The following is a 19,478-nucleotide window of genomic DNA, read 5'->3' as shown; positions in this document are numbered from 1 at the left end:
TCCACCTCAGCCACTCTTCCCTATCTTATAGGTAAGGGAACAAGGTATGGGGTTTGAAACAAGGTCTTTCGACTCCACATATAATGTTAGTCTTTGCACTCAAAAATCTAAAGTGCTTCCCAAATCTCAAGTGACTTTCCACAGAACTGTAACTACCTGTAAAACAGGTAGCCTCTTCTATTCATGACTGACAGACACAGACATATCAAAAAATGATATTAATGACATCTTGTATTTAGATAGCACTTCAGAGTTACAATATTTAACCCACTTCTCATTATCTTACTGGATCTTCAGAGCAACTCCACGAGATGGTCAGGGCAGAAATGATGATTAGTTCCAGCTTACAGAACAGGAAACAGACAGGAAGTCATTTGTTCATCTCTATAACAACCCACTGTTTCTTATCTAGATATGATATGGCAGGACAATGTCAACACTTTAACATTTAATGATATTAAAAAGCACCTTCCAAGCACCTGAGCATAAGGTGAAAGGAAACACGCAGACATCTAAAGTTACTGGCACAGACTCTCCCCTCTTCCTAAACAGGATTCAACATCCAAGAAAAATGCTAAAAGACAATAATAATAACCTTGGAAAAAATTACTCAGAACTGACATTTAGGAACCAGAAACAGAGATTCCAACCTCTAAAGACCAAGAAAGTGACTATGGCCTAAGAGCCATACCCTTTCCAAACTCCCATTTTTGAAATAGAAGTAGGATTATTTGCATTTGCTTCTAGAATAGCTAAAAACATGAGTGAGATACTATTTATAAGGGACTAACATTTTATCAGGCATCTTGCTATTATTAAAGACCTAATTCTCAAATCAAAAGGAAGCATGAGTCCCTTCAGTCTGGGCAAGGAAGAATGTTTAACAAAGCATTGAGAACGAAGCGATGATTCCCAAAGCATAGATAAGAGAATTTTTTCAGGTTGCCAGTGGTCATTTTTTGCAATCTAACCACACTGTGTCACGAGCAAACACAGCAAGAACTGCTGAACATTTCTGCAAGACCTGCAACCAGGAGAAAACAAAGCGCTGCAGATCAGTAACAATGGAATATACAGAAGGACTCTCAACAGCCTGTCAGGGAGATGAGGATAACATCTAATTTATGGGCTCCATTAAAGAAAGGCAAATTTTACATCACGACTACTGAAGACAAAGAAAGCTATCTGATCTACAGATAGTATTTTTCATTGTTTCCAGAGGCATGACTATAAATTTTATTTCTAAATATAATATAAATAAATAATGTTTATTATTACTCTACATATTCTATAGATATTATATTACATATTATATGCATTATAATTACATATGATATAATTGTTTTATATAACATAAAAATATAAATATAAATAAATAAATATAAATCTCATAATACAGAAAAAGCTCTAGCTTCTATCATAAATGTTTTAAGCACTGCTAAGTGTAAGCATGTGGCAAAACTAGACCATGAGGCATGAAATTCACCCTCAAATTTTTTTTAGGATATCCAAAGACAAATTCAAGACATCAAAGTTATTTAAGACAAATTAATTAAGATTTATTAAGACAAATATAAGACAAAGTGTCTGGCATGAGGAAAACATGAAAAAAAAAAAAAAAAAAAAAACTAAGTCCCAGAAGAAGAGCCCTTCTCCCAGTCAATAGGGTGGAAGGGAAGAAAAGTCCCCAGGGACTTCAAAGACATTAATAAAGAAGCAATACCTGTGGGCAGGAGGGGAGGAGGGTGGGGCAACCTAGAGAGATCCAAGGGGGGTGTGGTCACCAGGAGAGAGGAAGCAAGAATATGATCTATAACTGATACCAAATATAATTAAAATAGTAAGTTAACTAGATGTAAAACTCAGTTATCTCTATTGGTATCTAAGTGCTATCAGCACTTTTCAAATCTCAGGGCTCAGAAGGGAAAATGCCAATTGTGCAATCTTAGTGACTACTCTAGGAGAGGAGTTCTTAGGAATGTTTTCATCTAGAGGGAAAAAAAAAAAGAAAGAAAGAAAGAAAAGGAAAAAAATTAAAAGATGAAGTAGGAGTGAAGTGGACTTGTCCAGTCATATGGCCACTAAATAGCGAAGCTAGAATACAAAGATCCAATTTCTCCAATTCTTTTTTGCTAACACTGGTTAAGAGGTATAAATTGCCTTCATGTACAGACATGGAAAATGCCACAACTGGTAGAGTCTCGCTCTTATATTGCTAATGAACAATGGGAAGTGAGATCCACCCCCCCATCTATTTCCAAAGACTACTCTTAGATATTTTTCAATATCAAAAAGTACAACTTCACAGAGGATTTATTCCAAGATTTCTGGTCATTTTGGGGTATGTTGCCATTTCTGAACTCATTCAAACATTTACTGAGCACTTACAACAAGCAAGCTACCCAGTGCTCAAGGAGCAGCCAACATGGTTTTTCTCTTTTTTTCTAACACTTTCTGACATTTCTGAAAATGTCATCCAAATCTAAGTTGGGATTTGCTGGATTATTTTTAGATCTTTTGGGATGGGTTTTTTGGGGTTCGTTTTTTTATAAGTAGAAAATTTGACATGAATTCTCTATTTATTTGTCAATAAAAATGACATCTGAAATGGACAATAAATAAATACACCAAGAAAAAACAATAAAATAAGGTATAAGAAACTGGTTATTTCACCTCTCTAGGGGTTTGGATGCCTTTTAATAACAGCTGGGCCAAGCACTGAAATTCATTGCCCATACATCCTATTGATAAAATAAAGGCAACTTTCTGAATATTTCTAATCAACACTAATGGATGTCTACAACTCATCTACAATAATTTCCCTGAAAAAAATCTGAAATAAGAAAATGTCACAGTGTTGTTATTTTGCCAATGCTCTAATTAATTTCACACACTGCCAACAAGCTAACACAAAGTTTATACAAAACAATTGGACACACTTCCCTACCAGCAAGAAACTATCTACAAAAAATTGAAGCTATCTCTCATCTGTTTTCATGACTACAGCCCCCATTCCTGCCCAGCAAAGGAGTAGGTTAATATCAACATTTGAAAATAACCAAAAGATATATGACAATGATAAGAAGACAGAGATTTTTTGGGCAGTCTCCAACTACAAACACATTATATTCAAATAAACATTTATAAAGTGCCTACTACACATGGAAGGAGAACAGGAAGAGAGAGGAAAAGAGTGAAAACTAGAGAGAGACTCAGAAAAACAGAGAAAGAGAAACAGACAGAGACAGAGAGGGACAGAGACAAAGAGAAACTGTTCCTCCCCTCAATGAACTTACATTTAGAACATGATGTCAATGAGGCTAAATAATTCCCTAGAGAGACTGGTTGGAGATATTCCACATAAATTTTTAACAGCTGTGAAGATAAAAACAGAAGGTGCAGCAGCTGAAGAAATTAATCTTCACTATTCCATGGCAAAGGTCTAAAGGCACAGTTAGGTACGAAGACCAAAATGGTGTGCTCACTGGGCCAACAACACACATACACACACACACACACACACACACACACACACAAGATAACAAAGGAAAATAACCTAATTCCTCACATCTACACTCCCTACTTCAAAGATTAGTGGGTCCTTGAGTCTAGGAAGGAGTTAACAGAAGAGCACCTAGAAAAGAAGTTTTAACTCCAATATAGAAGACTGGTAGCTCTTGCCAGATAAATACAATTTTTTTTCCTCATTGTCATTATTAGTTATCTCCTATATACATGATCATAGAAAGAGTCAGGTAGTTCTAGGATCAAAACTTGGTTCTAGACTGATCTTGACAATCGTGTTTCCAGAGACTGCTCTAGTAGTAAGTCAGCCAAGTGCTATCTAGAAAGAAGCGTAGTCAGCTTCTCAGAGTGGCCTGTAAAGCCTTTAGACTATAGAAAAAGTCTTGACGACATCTTTTTTGTCATATTTTTATAATGAAATCCATTTTTTAAAGTCATTCCCTTTTCTCATGAGTTCTAGAATGGTCAAGTTCCTTTTTCAAGCCCTCAAAAGAATAATACTAAAGTACAGGAGAAAAAAGATTCCAAAAAAACAGAATCACAGTCAGCTTTTAATCCATCTTCAGCCCCATCCATTCCTTAGTCCTCCTTTCTCCAACACTAGCATCAGAATGCCTTGCAGAACAAAAAGCATGCTAAGGTACAGAAAGTCTGAAAGTTTTTGAAAGCCAAACATCGTAAGCTTAAAAAACAAGCACAAAATGCTTTGTCATTAACCATACAAATACAACTAAAAGAAAAAAAATTGGAACATGAATTTCATCACTACTGAGACTAAAGGAATCCAAATTGTGCCCTGGAAAGTGAAGGATCCACAGCATTAGAACTTCATGAGAGACTGAACATCAATATAAAAAAAAAAAACTCAGCTCACTACAACAGCTACAGAAATCACAGAAATAGAGAATTCAGAAATCAACAGTGGAACCCAAGTACCAACAATACTAATCGACCCATTCATATTATGCCCTCAGTCTTTAGGAAACAAAATACATTTTGACAGAAGGGTCCAAAAATACCAAAGAATTTTAGTGCTGGAAAGGGTCTAGATCTTCTAGTTCAATTCATATAACACCATCATTTTTAATTCTTCAAATTAAAGCACTTTGTGAACTATAAAATGCTATAGAAATGCCTGTTATCCTTGTTATTCTTCAATGGCACTAAGATAGCTGACATTTCTCTGCCTTCAATAGGAAATGCCACCTGTACACCTTAACTGACAGTTTAAGGCCCTGATACCTGTCCAGATTCTCTGGACCCAGAAAGGTGTTCAAACCTGTGTGCCTTCACAGGGTTGGATCCCTAGGACTGGAGATGCTGGCTTCTTCAAAGCCCAACTCAAATGCCATGTCCTCAATAAAATCTCCCTTGAAACACTTTCCATCCTGCCCAGGTTGATGGCAACTTCCCCAAACCTCCAAGAACACAGCATTTTGTAATTCTTTATAGATTTCAAAGTAACAGATGAGAGCTAGCTTTGGAATCAATTATGGGTTCAAATCCTGCCTCTGATATACACATCCGTGTGTGAACCTGGGCAAGTCACAGCTCTCATCCACACTGGGAGAGGGGGTGTCCTCATTTAGGGTTTCCCATAGGGATGAAATCACAGCTCTAAATTCTCCTCCCACAACTCCCCAAAATGAATTCCTCATGTCCTGTTTCATATCGTAATTTATTTGTGCTCCTGATACCCTGGCATCCTACCATACTGTAAATTCCTCAGGGACCAGAATCTCAGGTCAAAGAAAGCAACCACAAAGAGAATATGTCTGTGTAAATAATATCAAAATGCATGGATACTTCATGCAATGCAAAGAAAATCTGAATATTAATACATTAATAATATAACTGAAAAAGTCACTGAAGCACAATAAGAACGGTGGATTTGGACTCTACAAGGTAGGTACAAGCTAACATCCTAGCTCTGCTTTTTATGATCTGTAACAACCTCCTGGACCTATTATCTTCCACTTTCACCTCAGCTTCCTCATTCTTAAAACTTAAAGGGTTAAACTTATATTCCCTCTATCAGACCAGGCAGCTGTGGAGCTTCCTCATTCTTAAAACTTAAAGGGTTAAACTTATATTCCCTCTATCAGACCAGGCAGCTGTGGAGCTTCCTCATTCTTAAAACTTAAAGGGTTAAACTTATATTCCCTCTATCAGACCAGGCAGCTGTGGAGCCTATGAAAAATCTGAATACAAACTGGTAGGGTAAAACAGGCATCAGAAACCAATTTTTATGTTAGTGTCCTGGCAGTGGGGAACACAAATGTTACTGCAATCTCAAAGTAAATAATGGAGGCCCCACAGGCTATTGAGATCAACCCATAGCTGATCAGATCCTCACAACAACCCAGCCAAGCGGTCAATCAATAGGCATTTATTTAACACCTACTGTGTCAGACATCACTGATACAAGGCCAAACATAAAAGTCCCTTCTAGGCAGGGTAAATAACATGGACATATATAGATATATATTAAAATAGATTCAACAGCTCACTGTATTTTTATAGTTCTTTTTCCTGACACCAAGCCTAAATTCGTCTCTTTGGGGAGGCAAAATTACACATGGAGTAATTTCCAAATACAACAGACTCACCGTTTTTGGAAAACCTGGGAATTTAGAGGTCTGAGAAAAATAGAAGTGTGATTTAAATTAAATTACAATCATCCACCTTTCTACTAGATTTTAAAATCTCAAGGCACTGAAAAATTGTGCCTATACAAACGCAAATGGAGGGGAAAGTCAGCATTCTAAACATCTCAGATTGAATTCTAAGAGGAAAGTTTTATGCACAGAAAATCGTGTAATTAGAAAAGATAACTCCATCAAAACCACAGAATCAGATTCTTAAAGAGTACAGATTTCCACCTGAAGCACAGCCCTCCCTCTCTAACATCCTTTACAAGAAATCAATTAGCCTCTACCTGGTCACTTCAAGTGACTAGGAACTTCTCTGTCTCCAGAAGCTGCCCATTCCTCTTTTGAAAAACTAACTGTTAGAAAGTGTTTTTCCTTCAATCAAAGCTAAAAATCTGATTCCCTATAACTTTCACTCAAGCAATTCTGCTTACTGGAGCCAAGCAGAACAAGACACATGATAATTTTTCAAATACTTGAAAATGAGAAGCATACTTTACAAGACTTACTTCTTTGCACAACTTCCCAGGAACATAAAATCACACTTTACTTGAGGAATTGATACAAAACATTCAAAACTTAATGATTATTCTAAGACTCTTCTTGTAAAACAGGAATAAGGACTGGTCAGGTGATTTCCTATATAGAGGGAACTCCCAGATGAGGGAATTCCCTTTATCACTGCAGATTTTGAAATTTTTCTACCCCTTTATGAACCTCTTTTCACCTGAGAAGTTTTTCCATGACCCCAGAATATAGGTATATAAAATAGACACTTATCAAACATTTATTGATCGTAAATCATAATTTTACAACCCCATAGTTTAAGAAGCTTTAGTTCAGAACACAGAGATTAAGTGATTTCCAAAAATCACACAGTCGGTATATATCAGAAGCATAATTTGAACCTAGATCTTCCTGGAGCTCTATTTATTATACTATGTTGTATTTTATCTTACAAGAAAAAAAAAGGACACAAATATTATAGGTATTCCCTTTTCCCCAAAACAAATTACATTTGAGACATCTAGATCTTTACATCTGGTCCTATGTACAAAAACATTTTTCTAAATGAAGTCTTTTTACCATTCAACAAAGTTTTTTTTTTTTTACAAATACATATAAGCAACATTAAACAAAAAAAAAATCACTAGAGACATAAAAATCATTGAGCATTTCTCACAACTTTTTTGCAAGCAATTAAAAACATAGCATTAATTATTAGAGCAGCGTAGGTATAAGCAAAAAGGCTAGTATTTTTAAAAAAAGGGTTTGCATTCAAATAACCATGTCTACTCATCAATCTCAGTCATATTTCAGATAGCATCTCCAACAGGCAAAGCCACTTTCCAGTTAAGCAAGAAGAGTTTCTTTTTTTCTTCTTACCTTTGTTCGTGAGAATGCTCTTCTAAGTTCTCCTCAGAATCAGCCTATTGAAAAAAAAAAAAAGAGGAAAATACATTTAAGGAGAAGTTTCAAAAAAGAAAACAAGAATCCACGTACATGAAAAAGAATTCTTTAAATCCCAAACAGGCTGACGCACTTGTAGCAATGACTCACTGGCACAGAGAATCCCACAAGCCACAATCCCTGCTTGCTTGAATGCCATCCCCACCAAGAGTCCTCAATCCATCCTACCTTACATCTTGAGACTCATTTTCCAACTTAGTGCCTGACAGTAAATAAAAACTCCAAACTAGAGTAAAAACAGATTTTTGTTTTTGGTTATTGCACCAAAACTCCAAAAATACACACCCATTGTAATTTTAAATCACCAGTTATAAAAATATCTGTTGACGTTTGTAAACACAGACCAAACCACACTTGGAAATTCATCACTTAATTTTGACCTCAAATAACGTAATAGCCATATAAAAAGAAAAAGGGGCTTTAAACTGAAAATTACTCAATATAGTAAACTCACCACTGTCATCTTAAGTAGCAAGTGCGATGGCACACGGCACTGAGCAGCTTCCCCGTGCCCACTTAAGCAGATCACGGGTTACTTAGTCTTGTTAATTTCTCCTTCTTGGACAAATGAGACCCCAAACTATCCTATTTCTCTTTCTACTTCTTAAATTGGCTACACTAACTCTCCTTCTTAACTCCCCCATAAGTATGAGATTCATTTCCAAAGCATCTATACTCACTATTTCAACTACTGTCTCCCTATACATAACTCTCTATTGTTTCCCTACAAGCCTTCACCCAAACTTCAGCACAAAATTTCTAAATGTCTGGAGGGTATTTCCATTGGGATCTCCCATTGTCACCTACAAATTAACTACTCTTCCAACAGTGCTCCCCACTCCACTGATTTATTCACTATAAATGGCACCATTCTTTTTCAAGCTTAAACTCTGGAGCCATCCTGCATTTCTCCTTCCTTCTTCACACATAACCACCATGCCCTCTCTACTCTCTTCAAAAGTCCCAGATGTGTTCTTTCTTTTCCATCCCACTGTCATAGCCCAGATCCAAGTTTGGAATGAAAATTATTTCATGCCTATTCCCGGCACCAATCCACTTTTCACATCATTGACAAATTAATATCCCTAAATGATCAACTGAATAACTATTTATTAAGCACTTACAGACCCAGAACTCATTAATCATAAATGAATGGATCCGTAGTACCTAGGAAATCCATTTCAAACTCTTTAGCCTTGGAACGTGAGACCCTCCAAATCTGCCCCCAACCTCTCCAACTGTTTACTAATGGTCTCCTTCTTTGTGTCCCCATTTGCCCTCCCGCTGCTTCTCATCCAGATCTAAGCCCCTAATGATTAATGCAGTCTCAAAATTATACTCACAATCTTTTAATAACAAATCCTATCTACTCTCAATGGGTTTGCCATCCTGGAAATGCCTACACTGTTTACTATACAACTTATTATTTAATTATATATGAGTTTTCAACAATGAGATGATCCAGTCTAATTCCAATGATCTTGCAATGAAGAAAGCCATCTACACTACACCTAGAAAGAAACTGTAGAAACTGAGTATGATCACAACAGAGCATTTTCACTCTTTTTGTTGTTGTTTGTTTACATTTTATTTTATTTCTCTTTTTTCCTTTTTGACTTGATTTTTCTTGTGCAAGATAATTGTATAAATATGTATGCAAGTATTAGACTTAATATATTTTAACGTTTAACATATATTGGCTTACTTGCCATCTAGGGAAGGAAGTGGGAGGAAAAGGGGAAAATTTGGAACACAAGCTTTTGCAGGGTCACAATTGAAAAATTATCCATGCATATGTTTTAAAAATAAAAAGTTTTCTAAAAAATGAAAAAAAAATCATGTGTGACTTAAATCACTCTTAATTGAGGCAACATGGCATAGGAGATAAAGGACTGGCCCAGAAATCAGGAAGTAGTAGTAATAGTAATAGTAGTAACAGTAACAACATTTATATGGCTTTAAATTTCTCAAAGTGATGCAAAATTTATGAACTGTTTTACATATATTATCTCATTTAATTCTTTCAACAACCCTTAACATTCCTCATAAAAATATCATAAGGTAGATGCAACAATCCTCATTTCACAAATGAGAAAACTGAGAAAGACTACAAAGGTGAAGCAGATCCCTAAAAAAGCACGCCCAGAACCCCAACCCTGCTTTTTGTCATCAGAACCAGCCACCCTGTCAACGTGCAAAAATCCACAGATTACTAACTCTTGTTCAGGACAGACTCTGAGAAGAATGACAAAGAGTTATCATTGCATAAGTGAGATTTCCAAACACTGGAATGTTCAATATACATCCTAGTGCAGCCAACAAGACCACAACACACGCAAAAAAAATTCAGACATTCCCTTGGAGTTTATCAAATTTGTTCTCTCCTGTAAAATTTTTTCTCCAGCTAGAAAAGTAATATTATATAATAAAGCCTCTTACAGAACAATAATGAACTAAGGAAGGGAAAATGGTTTTCCTTAAAATAAAGACCATATCTGAGATAAGGTATATTTGAAAAAAAAAAGTGGAGAGATTTAACATTTTTTAATCACTACTGAATTAAATACCTACTAGTCTTTAGTTTAGAAGGAAAAATAAACCGAGATCCAGAGGCTTTCTACTACTTTAAGTCTTTTCTGTGTATTAGCATTCCTTACTCTACATATGATGGGCCAGTCTCAGAAGAGAACAAAAGGTCCCTCCTCCCTATTTGGAAATCACTCTTGCATTAGGGTCATTAATAAGTGGTCTTTATGTTAACAGGTTGAATGAACCAAAAAGAAGTACTTTATTCTTATTTCCAATATGTACCCTTCTTAAAAACAGGTATAAATAACAAAACCAGAAAAGCATGCAGAAAATTTCAGGACAGTGATTCTACTGTCATTTTTAGAATGCACCTGAAAACATCCTAGAAGGGAAAAGCATGAGAGTACAAAGAAGTAACTGAAAAGGTATACTTGCCCCTACCAGGGCTTGAGGAAAATGATTCTGGAGTGTCTTTATCATTAACAAAAATTTCTAACCATCTCATCTACATGGGGCACTATCCCAAAGGCTGCAGAGCTGCGAGACACAGCCCCCATTCTAAAGGAAGAAGCTGTTGCATTGGAAAGATAGGACAAAGATAAAGAACAATACTTAGCAGGTAACCCTAATAATTATTGCATGAATAGTAATGGAGGATGCTGATGCTGTAGGAGGAACTAGAAAGGCAGGGTGATCACCAAGGACTGGGAGAGCAGATGAAATAGGTGTCTGAAGAAAGAGCAGGATTTCACTGAGATTGCTGGAAAGGCAAGACCTAGAAAACAGTACAAATAAAAATGAGGAGAAATAGGACCTGTATGAGTAAACAGTGACTGGAACCGATTAGCTGGGGAGAAGGTGATGTAGCGGAAAAACGAGATTGGTGAAAGGTAACAAATCTGGGGGGCGAGCAGCTAGGGGGTCACAGTGGATAGACTGCCAGAGGTGGGGTGAAGAAGACCAGAACTCTGCCTATTTTCTCATTTGGAAAAAGAGCTGGAAAAGGAAATAGCAAACCACTCCAGTTATCTTTGCCAAGACCACCTCAAAAGGAGTCACAATTGAAAATGACTAAACAAGCTACTGAAGGTCTTGAATGCCAGGCTTAATGAGGATGGATTTCTAGGCAAGGTGGAGTGATAGGAAAATAGGGGAACTCATTAGGTCACAGATTTAAAGCTGGAAGAGGCCTTTGGGATTATACAGTCCAACCCACTCATTTTACAGAGAGGTGAAATAACTTCCAATTTCACACAAGTAATAAGTAGAGAGCCAAGCTCTGAACCCAGGATCCTTCATCTCCATACCCAGTGCCAGTTTTCCCACAAAGCCAAAAATCAGTGCTTAATTAACAATAAATTAGAACTCAGATCAGTTGCAACAAATAATCCTCATTCAGCAGAACAAAGAACAGATGGTTCAACTATCTCTTTTTTGTTAGGAAAGTGGTGAACCACAGGAGTGGAAGCAAACATTAGACTTGGCCGCTGTGTACTTCAGTTGTGCAACTGTTTGCTATTGTTGTTGTGTAAAAAAAAAAAAAAGGATTCAACTAAGGAACAGTATAACAAGAGCCTATTGGGAACTCCACGATTTTCAAAAACCAAAAAAACCCAGCTACAATTAAAATGAAAAATAATAAAGTATTGGGAAAATTTGCATGATTTTTCTTAAGCCCACAGTGCCCAAGCCAAGGGGTCCTTGTTTACCAACTGTGTGTGACTAGCCCCTAAAGATGAGGGACTCTTAGTGAATTAACATTTGCTGACCTGAGTGAAATAGAATATTCTAAGACCATCAACACTGAATAAAGTGGGCCCGAGTCTACACCTGGAACAGGAATGGCTGACCCCTTTATTACAATAAAAACAACGTAATAACTAGTCATTTAAGTTTTTTAAAGTGTTTTATGAATGTTATCTTGTTTTAACCACTTAACAATCTTGAGAAGTAGATATTATTAACCTTTTTTTGGAGGTGAGGCAAACAAGTGGTGAAGTGACTTGAATAGGGTCATACAGCTAATAAGTGTCAAAGTCCTTTATAAAAATACTTCCCTATCAAATTGTGCATACCCTTTGATCTAGCAGTGTTTCTATTGGGCTTATATCCCAAAGAAATACTAAAGAAGGGAAAGGGACCTGTATGTGCCAAAATGTTTGTGGCAGCCCTGTTTGTAGTGGCTAGAAACTGGAAAATGAATGGATGCCCATCAATTGGAGAATGGCTGGGTAAATTGTGGTATATGAATGTTATGGAATATTATTGTTCTGTAAGAAATGACCAGCAGGAGGAATACAGAGAGGACTGGCGAGAATTACATGAACTGATGCTAAGTGAAATGAGCAGAACCAGGAGATCATTATACACTTCGATAACGATATTGTATGAGGACATATTTTGATGGAAGTGGATTTCTTTGACAAAGAGACCTAACTGAGTTTCAATTGATAAATGACGGACAGAAGCAGCTACACCCAAAGAAAGAACACTGGGAAACGAATGTGAACTATCTGCATTTTTGTTTTTCTTCCCGGATTATTTTTACCTTCTGAATCCAATTCTCCCTGTGCAACAAGAGAACTGTTCGGTTCTGCGCACATATATTGTATCTAGGATATACTGCAACATATCTAACATATATAAAACTACTTGCCATCTAGGGGAGGGGGTGGAGGGAGGGAGGGGAAAAATCGGAACAGAAACGAGTGCAAGGGATAATGTTGTAAAAAAATTACTCTGGCATGGATTCTGTCAATATAAAGTAATTATTAAATAAAATTTAAAAAATACTTCCCTCCAAATTGCAAAGATAAGTATGACATTTCTTAAATTTTGTGAAAATTATTAAAATAATTTCTAAATAATGGAAAAGACTCTAATAAACTGAAAAGAGAAATGATAACGCTCAGAGTCGAAAAGGACCTCCAAAGTTCTTCTCATCGAAACCCTTATAGATCTGGAAACCAAAGTCTCAGTGAGATTGGATTCCAAAGGTGATCATTAGTCTGAGTCCAGTGTTCTTTTCCAGACACTCTTCCTGCCATCTCTTTCTTCTAATCTTCAAATCAAATCAATCAGCATTCATGAAGTGTCAACCATGTGCCAGGCACTAAGGCACTCCAGTTAAAAGGCAGTTCCTGTTCTCAAAAGTTTAGTCTAATTGGAGGCAGATAAACAACATGCAAACAGCTACATACAAATGAGATACATACAGAATAAAATTGAGATAAATTTTTGATCCATCCCTACAGGAAGTAGTCTATTCCTACCTGTCAAAATATTTTAGATCATAACTGAGTTTCAGTTGATCAAGGATGGAGAGAAGCAGCTACACCCAAAGAAAGAACACTGGAAAATGAATGTAAACTGTTTGCATTTTTGTTTTTCTTCCCAGGTTATTTTTTACCTTCTGAATGCAATTCTTCCTGTGCAACAAGAGAACTTTGGTTCTGCACACATACTGTATCTAGGATATACGGTGATATATTCAAAATGTATAGGACTGCTTGCCATGTGAGGAAGGGGGTAAAGGGAGTGAGGGGAAAAGTCGGAACAGAAGTGAGTGCAAGGGATAATGTTGTAAAAAAAAAAAAAATTACCCAGGCATGGGTTCTGTCAATAAAAAATTATAATAAAAAAAAGAAAAAAATATATGTATATTTTAGATCACCATAAAAAGGCATTCGACATAGTATGACTTGAACCCTAAATTGTCTAATACAAGGGCAGTTAGGTGATGCAATGGATAGAGCACTGGGTCTGGAGTCAAGAATACCAAGTTCAAATCCAGCCTCACACACTTCCTAGCTGTTTGATCGTGAGCAAGTCATTTAACCCTTACTGCCTCAGTTTCCTCATCTGTAAAATGACCTGAGAAGGAAATAAACCACTCTAGTATCTTTGCCAAGGAAACCTCAAACAAGGTCACAGAGAGTCACATACAACTGAAAAAACTGAACAACAACATCTGATACATATAACGGTGCTTAAATTATCTGAACTGATCTAGCAACTTTGTCAAAAACAGAAAGTCACTATCTCCTTGCCTTAACCTTAAAGTAAAAGATCAAGACTTAAATTATTATTCCTTATATTTAATTGCTAGCTTTAAGAAACCATCATAAGATGAATCTGTACTCTTATCAACAAAAGTAGTCCCTCCACTAATCTCTACACAGATTTGTGGTCATCTTTCTATAAATCCTCCAGAAAGCATCAGCCCTACAATGCTCCAAATACCCTATTTCCTTTCCTTTGGTATCTCTTTGTTTCTTTGCTCTCTGTCATCAAATTTTGTGGAACAATCCTAAAGAATAGCAGGCATTTTTTGCCAGGCTCGATACGCTCTGCATTACATTATTTCATCTGATAATCATAACTAATAAAGAGTATAAGTATGAGCATCCCCATTTTATTTTTTTATTATTATAGCTTTTTATTTACATGATATATGCCTGGGGTAATTTTTCAGCATTGACAATTGCAAAACCTTTTGTTCCAATTTTTCCCCTCCTTCCTCCCACCCCCTTTTCCCAGATGGCAGGTAGACCAATACATGTTAAATATGTTAAACTCTATGATAAATACAATACAGAGCATCCCCATTTTATCAATGAGAAGTAAACAATATGGTCTATTAGAGAATGTCCAGGACTCAAAATAAGAAAACTTCAAGTTGTCTTGGGCCCTAACCACTTACTAATTAAGAGAACTAGTCTCTTAACTTTTATATACCTCTCTTTCCTTCTCTGAAAGACAGAAGTGAGAATGCTTTTCTATGTACCTTATAGGGCTGCTGTGAGAAAAGTTAGTTTGGTGAGGGGTTCTCAATATTTAAAACACTGTAAATATATGTATATTTATATACGATATATGCATTTATATTAATATATGCATTTATATATTACATATATTTTTAGGAAAAAGGCATTAGACTGAAAAACAGAGGTTGCTAGTTTGAATCCCATCTCTCTATTTACCCTGAGCAAATTCCTTAACCTCATCCAGCCTCTGTTTCAAAAAGAATGAACTTGGACAATTTTTAAGGTCCTTTCAGCCTATGTCTGATCCCAACTAGCTCAAGGAAACATAGCTAAGTAGTGATGGAGCTGGGACTGCAGCCAGTATGATGTCTGCTAATGCAATGTTCTTTCTTATACATCCTTATTCAAGAGTGTGAATATTTAAGGCGGAAGAGCTAAGGGACAGGATGGGAAATAAACCCAATCCCACACATGTAGAAAAATAAAGGCAGCGTAAATAATAAGCATCAGCAAATATTTGTGGGCACTTCCTTTCTTTTTGAGTTAAATGTCATCTCTTCTAATGCTCTCAATATACTCTTAAGCTCTCAATCCTGTGGTTCAAAATCCACTTTTTAAAAATTGTTGTAATATTTTAGTTTTCCCAATTACACGTAAAATAATTTTTTAACAATTGTTTTTAAACTTTGAGTTTTAGATTATCTTCCTTCCTCCCTTCCCATTTTCTCACCATCACCACCCCCACAACGAGAAGGCATATGTTGAAGTTGTGCAAAAAACAAAAATCCACTTTACAGATTATTCTTACTCCCTAACCTCACCATATTAAGAGAAAAATCAGTTATTAACAGCCAGTGGAAGTTAAATTAGCAGTTCCAATGGACTGATAGCCAGACGTGATTTTTTTTTAATTTATTCCAGATTCAACTGGAAGAAGTCCTAAAATCAATGTCTGTCATTTTAAAAAATATTGTGAAAAGAATTAAATGACAAACTTCCCTTTCTGAGATTATCTCAAACAGGGACTTCTTTTTCCTAGGTACATGAAAGCTAAAACATTACAAGATCACCACATGAAGATACATGCAAGTGAAGGTGCCACACTTGAATAACTCATTTCACTTTCATTACAACTAATTCAAACAACAGAATTTTTTTAGACATTAAGGGTGGGTTGTTTTTTTTTTTTTTTAAAGAGTGTTACTGTGGAGAGATGTTCTAGCTAAGAATTATTTTTAATCAGTCATAGTGCTCAAAACTGAGTTCGAATATTCTATTTAATTAAACCAAAAAATAAGAATTGAGGCCCATCCTTTACCTGCCAGTAAAATAATTATTTTACAACCACAAAGTCTGACATTTCCTCCTCTGAGACTAGTGACTTAATCATCAAACCCTGACACACATGACAGGAGAGAGTCTATAATTTAACCACTTTCTGGGTCTGGTTTGGCCTGTGTCACTAACCAATTCGAGGCAGAAGCTAGTCTCTTATTCTTTTTAAATGGGGTGGCTTCCCAAAGGAATGGTCTTTTTCATTAGAGGCCAGCAGTCTGAGTGTCTAGAAAAACATTCCCTGAAATCACTTCTTAGCCTTAATGGGAGCAAGTCCATATTTGTACTGGCAAAGATGAATGTCAGACTAATGTCAGACTTGCCGTCTTGCATACTTTGCAAGGACTCTTCATGGATTTTACATTTCAGGATGTATTTTCTTCCATGTAAAATTCTCTCTCAATTTCCTAGTATTCAAAAACAGGAATGAATGAAGAATATGGCCAAATAAAGTACAGTCCTTCAAACAGGATAAGCAAAAACATTTTATCTTTAAAATGACACTCCAAGTTGATTACAAACTTGGACACACAAGTAAAGAGTATGCTTAACTTTACAGATTGAAAGGAGGAAGAAACTGAAAGTCTCTCTAGTTCAATGCCCTCATTTTAAAGATGAGAACAAAAGGATATACTAGAGTTCAAAAAACCAAGTCCTTTCTCTATGTTCATAGGATTTTTCACATTAAATCAATCATCAAAGTTTTGCAAGACCATTATCTGCAATGGTAACACTCCTAGTACTTTACAACAGATTCATATAAAACGTTAGAGCAATTATTTTCTGCCTTGCATACATTATTATATCATCATATAGGGAAAAAAAAAACCTGAAATTCAAGTTCTTAAGTGGGTGTATTCTAAAATGCACTGGGGAAGTATGGAAAGAATCCAAGGAGTATTAGCATATTTTAAAAATAAATATCTTTAACCTAAAACTGCTTAATTCTAATGGAAACTACTACTTATTAATATTTATGTACAACAGCATTCAACATTTTCCAAATATGTGGCACTTCAGAAGTCTTCATTCATCCCCTCCCATCCTGTGGGTCATCCATCCACACAACACTCCCTCATTGTGAATTTGGTCCAACTAGGGGAGATCACTAGCCAATAAGAGGCAGACGCTGGTTTCCTATGCTTTTTAAAGGGGGTCACTAGTGTTGGTAGAGACCCTTGTTGACATATTGAAGATTCTACACTCATAGCATTTCTTTAAATGGCCCTTTTCTCTTTTTCATTATCACCACCTAATTGAGCCCATGGCTGGCTGGCTGTGGCCCTGGCAAGGTGGCCCCCATACCCCACCCCTTCTCCTGAAGTTGAGGCGAACATGACTCACAGGTCCCATCACATGGAGGAGGAGGGACTGGGAAAGGCCACACTGTTGCCAGGTGTTCTGGCCTGGCTACACCATTTATTTGCTTTGCAAATCGACATGGGTGCTGTATAAGTTGCCAAGGGGCGGCTGGCCGGGTCTCTCCTCCCTCACACACCCTCATACACACCCCTTTAGCCACAGACAAAACACCCTCACCCCCCCCTACACACACACACACACACACACACACACACACACACACACACACACCGTCCCTGTCTCACCTGAGTGGGCAGCAGGAGTTCCCCTTCTTCTGCCTGCCACAACTCCACCACATTGGGCAGGGGCTCAATGACTATAGGAACATCAAAAAAAAAAAAAAAAATTAAAATCGCAAAACAAACAAAAATAAACCACAGGGGAAAAAACCAAGTTACACTATCCTTTCTTGACCCATCTATGACTTGAATTTCTTTTTAATTTTTCAAAAATGAAAAACCACTGGAAAGGGAAAATAGGCAAAGTTCGGAAGCCAGTCAACACATTGATAAGTTTCAGTCACTTGTCCAACGGAAAGAAGCAAGAACCAGGTGTCCCCGGTTTTGGGAGGGGGGGGAGGCTGGACCCGGGGAGAGAAGGACCAAGCGGTTCTCTTCTTTCTCGGGGAGAGAGGAGCTGTGGGGCTTTGATTCTAAAGAGTACTGCTGTTCCAGAATCGGGGGAAGGGGACGGCGGTTGCCTTTCTGCATCTTAGCATTTCCAAACACCGATGTAAAGGAGAGGGGCAACAGGAGTTTTGGTTTTCGGGAACAATGCATCAGTAATTGGGGGGCTGAGGAGGAGAGAGGACGGGATAGGAGAGGAGGACAGAAGGGAGCGGAAGAGAGGGCAGGACAGCAGAGCCAAGTGGAGGACGGAGAGATGAGCAGAGCGGAGCAAAGGGACAGGCTAGCACCGGAGAGGCCGGGGCAGCGGGGGCCGGGACCAGGGAAGGCAGGGAGCAGCGCGGCGGCCGGGACAGCAGAGACCCGGGAGAGGGGCAGCGCCGAGCGAGGCCAGGCTGGCCCCTGCCCCAGGGGCTCCTGCGGGCTGGGATCCCTCGGCGCTCACACAAAGCGGGGGCTGCAGGCACGCACGCGGGGCGCCCCGCATGCACAAAGCCGGGGAGGGGGGCAGAGGAGGAGAAGCCCGCCCGGCCCGCCCCCTAGCCCCCCGGTAGCTAGCGGCTCTCGCTCGCATCACCCCCACCCCTAACTTCTCTTCCTCTTTCTCTCCCCGCTTCTGGGGCGGGAGGACGGAGGAGATGAAGGGGTCCGCGAGGACTCGGGGCTGAGGATAGGGCCCCCCCCGCTCCCCGGCCCCACTGACCTTGTCCCTGAGCCCCTCCCGGGCGGCAGCAGGGCCACAGAAGCTGGAAGAGGCCCAGCAGGAGGTTGGCGGCCGTGGCGGCGCGGCAGTAGGCTCCGAGCTGCGGGCAGGGGAGCCGGGCCATGCTGTCGGGGCTGCCGGGGCTGAGGCTGCGGCTGCTGCTGCTGCCGCCGCCGCCGCTGCGGGTGCTCGCGCTCCGGGCTGGGCTGCGGGCGGGCGCCGCCTCCGCCGCCGCTGCTGCCGCCGCCGCCGCCGCCGCCGCTGCTGCAGCTGCCTCCGCCGCCGCTGCCGCCGCCGCCTCCCTCGGCCTCCTCCCCTCCGCCCTCCGCCGCTGCTCCGCCCCGGCCCGGGCCCCGGCCCCGCGCCCGCCCCGCCCCGCCCCGTCCCCTCCCCTCCCGCCCCGCCCCCGCGGCCGCCTGCGCGCGCCCGCCCCGCCGCCGCCGCCCCGGCCTCCCCCAGCCTCCGCCGGGGCTCCTGGGCCGCGCGCGCGTGTGTGCGACACAGATAGGGA

The 19,478-nt window shown here is 39.0% G+C and overlaps 1 protein-coding gene across 2 annotated transcripts in view; it reads right to left on the bottom strand.

Annotated features, from left to right (window-relative positions):
• The window catches only part of TMEM131L (transmembrane 131 like), a 149,966-nt gene extending 130,860 nt beyond the window's left edge, over positions 1 to 19,106 (bottom strand). For both annotated transcript variants that reach the window (XM_051966447.1, XM_051966448.1), the window contains exons 1-3: positions 18,968 to 19,106; positions 17,884 to 17,954; positions 7,563 to 7,606 (exon numbers count right to left, since the gene is read on the bottom strand). In XM_051966447.1, the coding sequence (XP_051822407.1) occupies positions 7,563 to 7,606; positions 17,884 to 17,954; positions 18,968 to 19,091 (239 nt within the window). In that variant the 5' untranslated portion in view covers positions 19,092 to 19,106. The remainder of the gene's footprint in view (positions 1 to 7,562; positions 7,607 to 17,883; positions 17,955 to 18,967) is intronic.
• Positions 19,107 to 19,478: the final 372 nt, after the last annotated feature.

The sequence above is a fragment of the Antechinus flavipes genome, chromosome 6, assembly GCF_016432865.1.
Source record: "Antechinus flavipes isolate AdamAnt ecotype Samford, QLD, Australia chromosome 6, AdamAnt_v2, whole genome shotgun sequence".
In the NCBI taxonomy this organism is placed as follows: Eukaryota; Metazoa; Chordata; class Mammalia; order Dasyuromorphia; family Dasyuridae; genus Antechinus; species Antechinus flavipes.
Note: the sequence above shows the minus strand (reverse complement) of the source record. Positions and strands in the feature narration are given on the sequence as shown.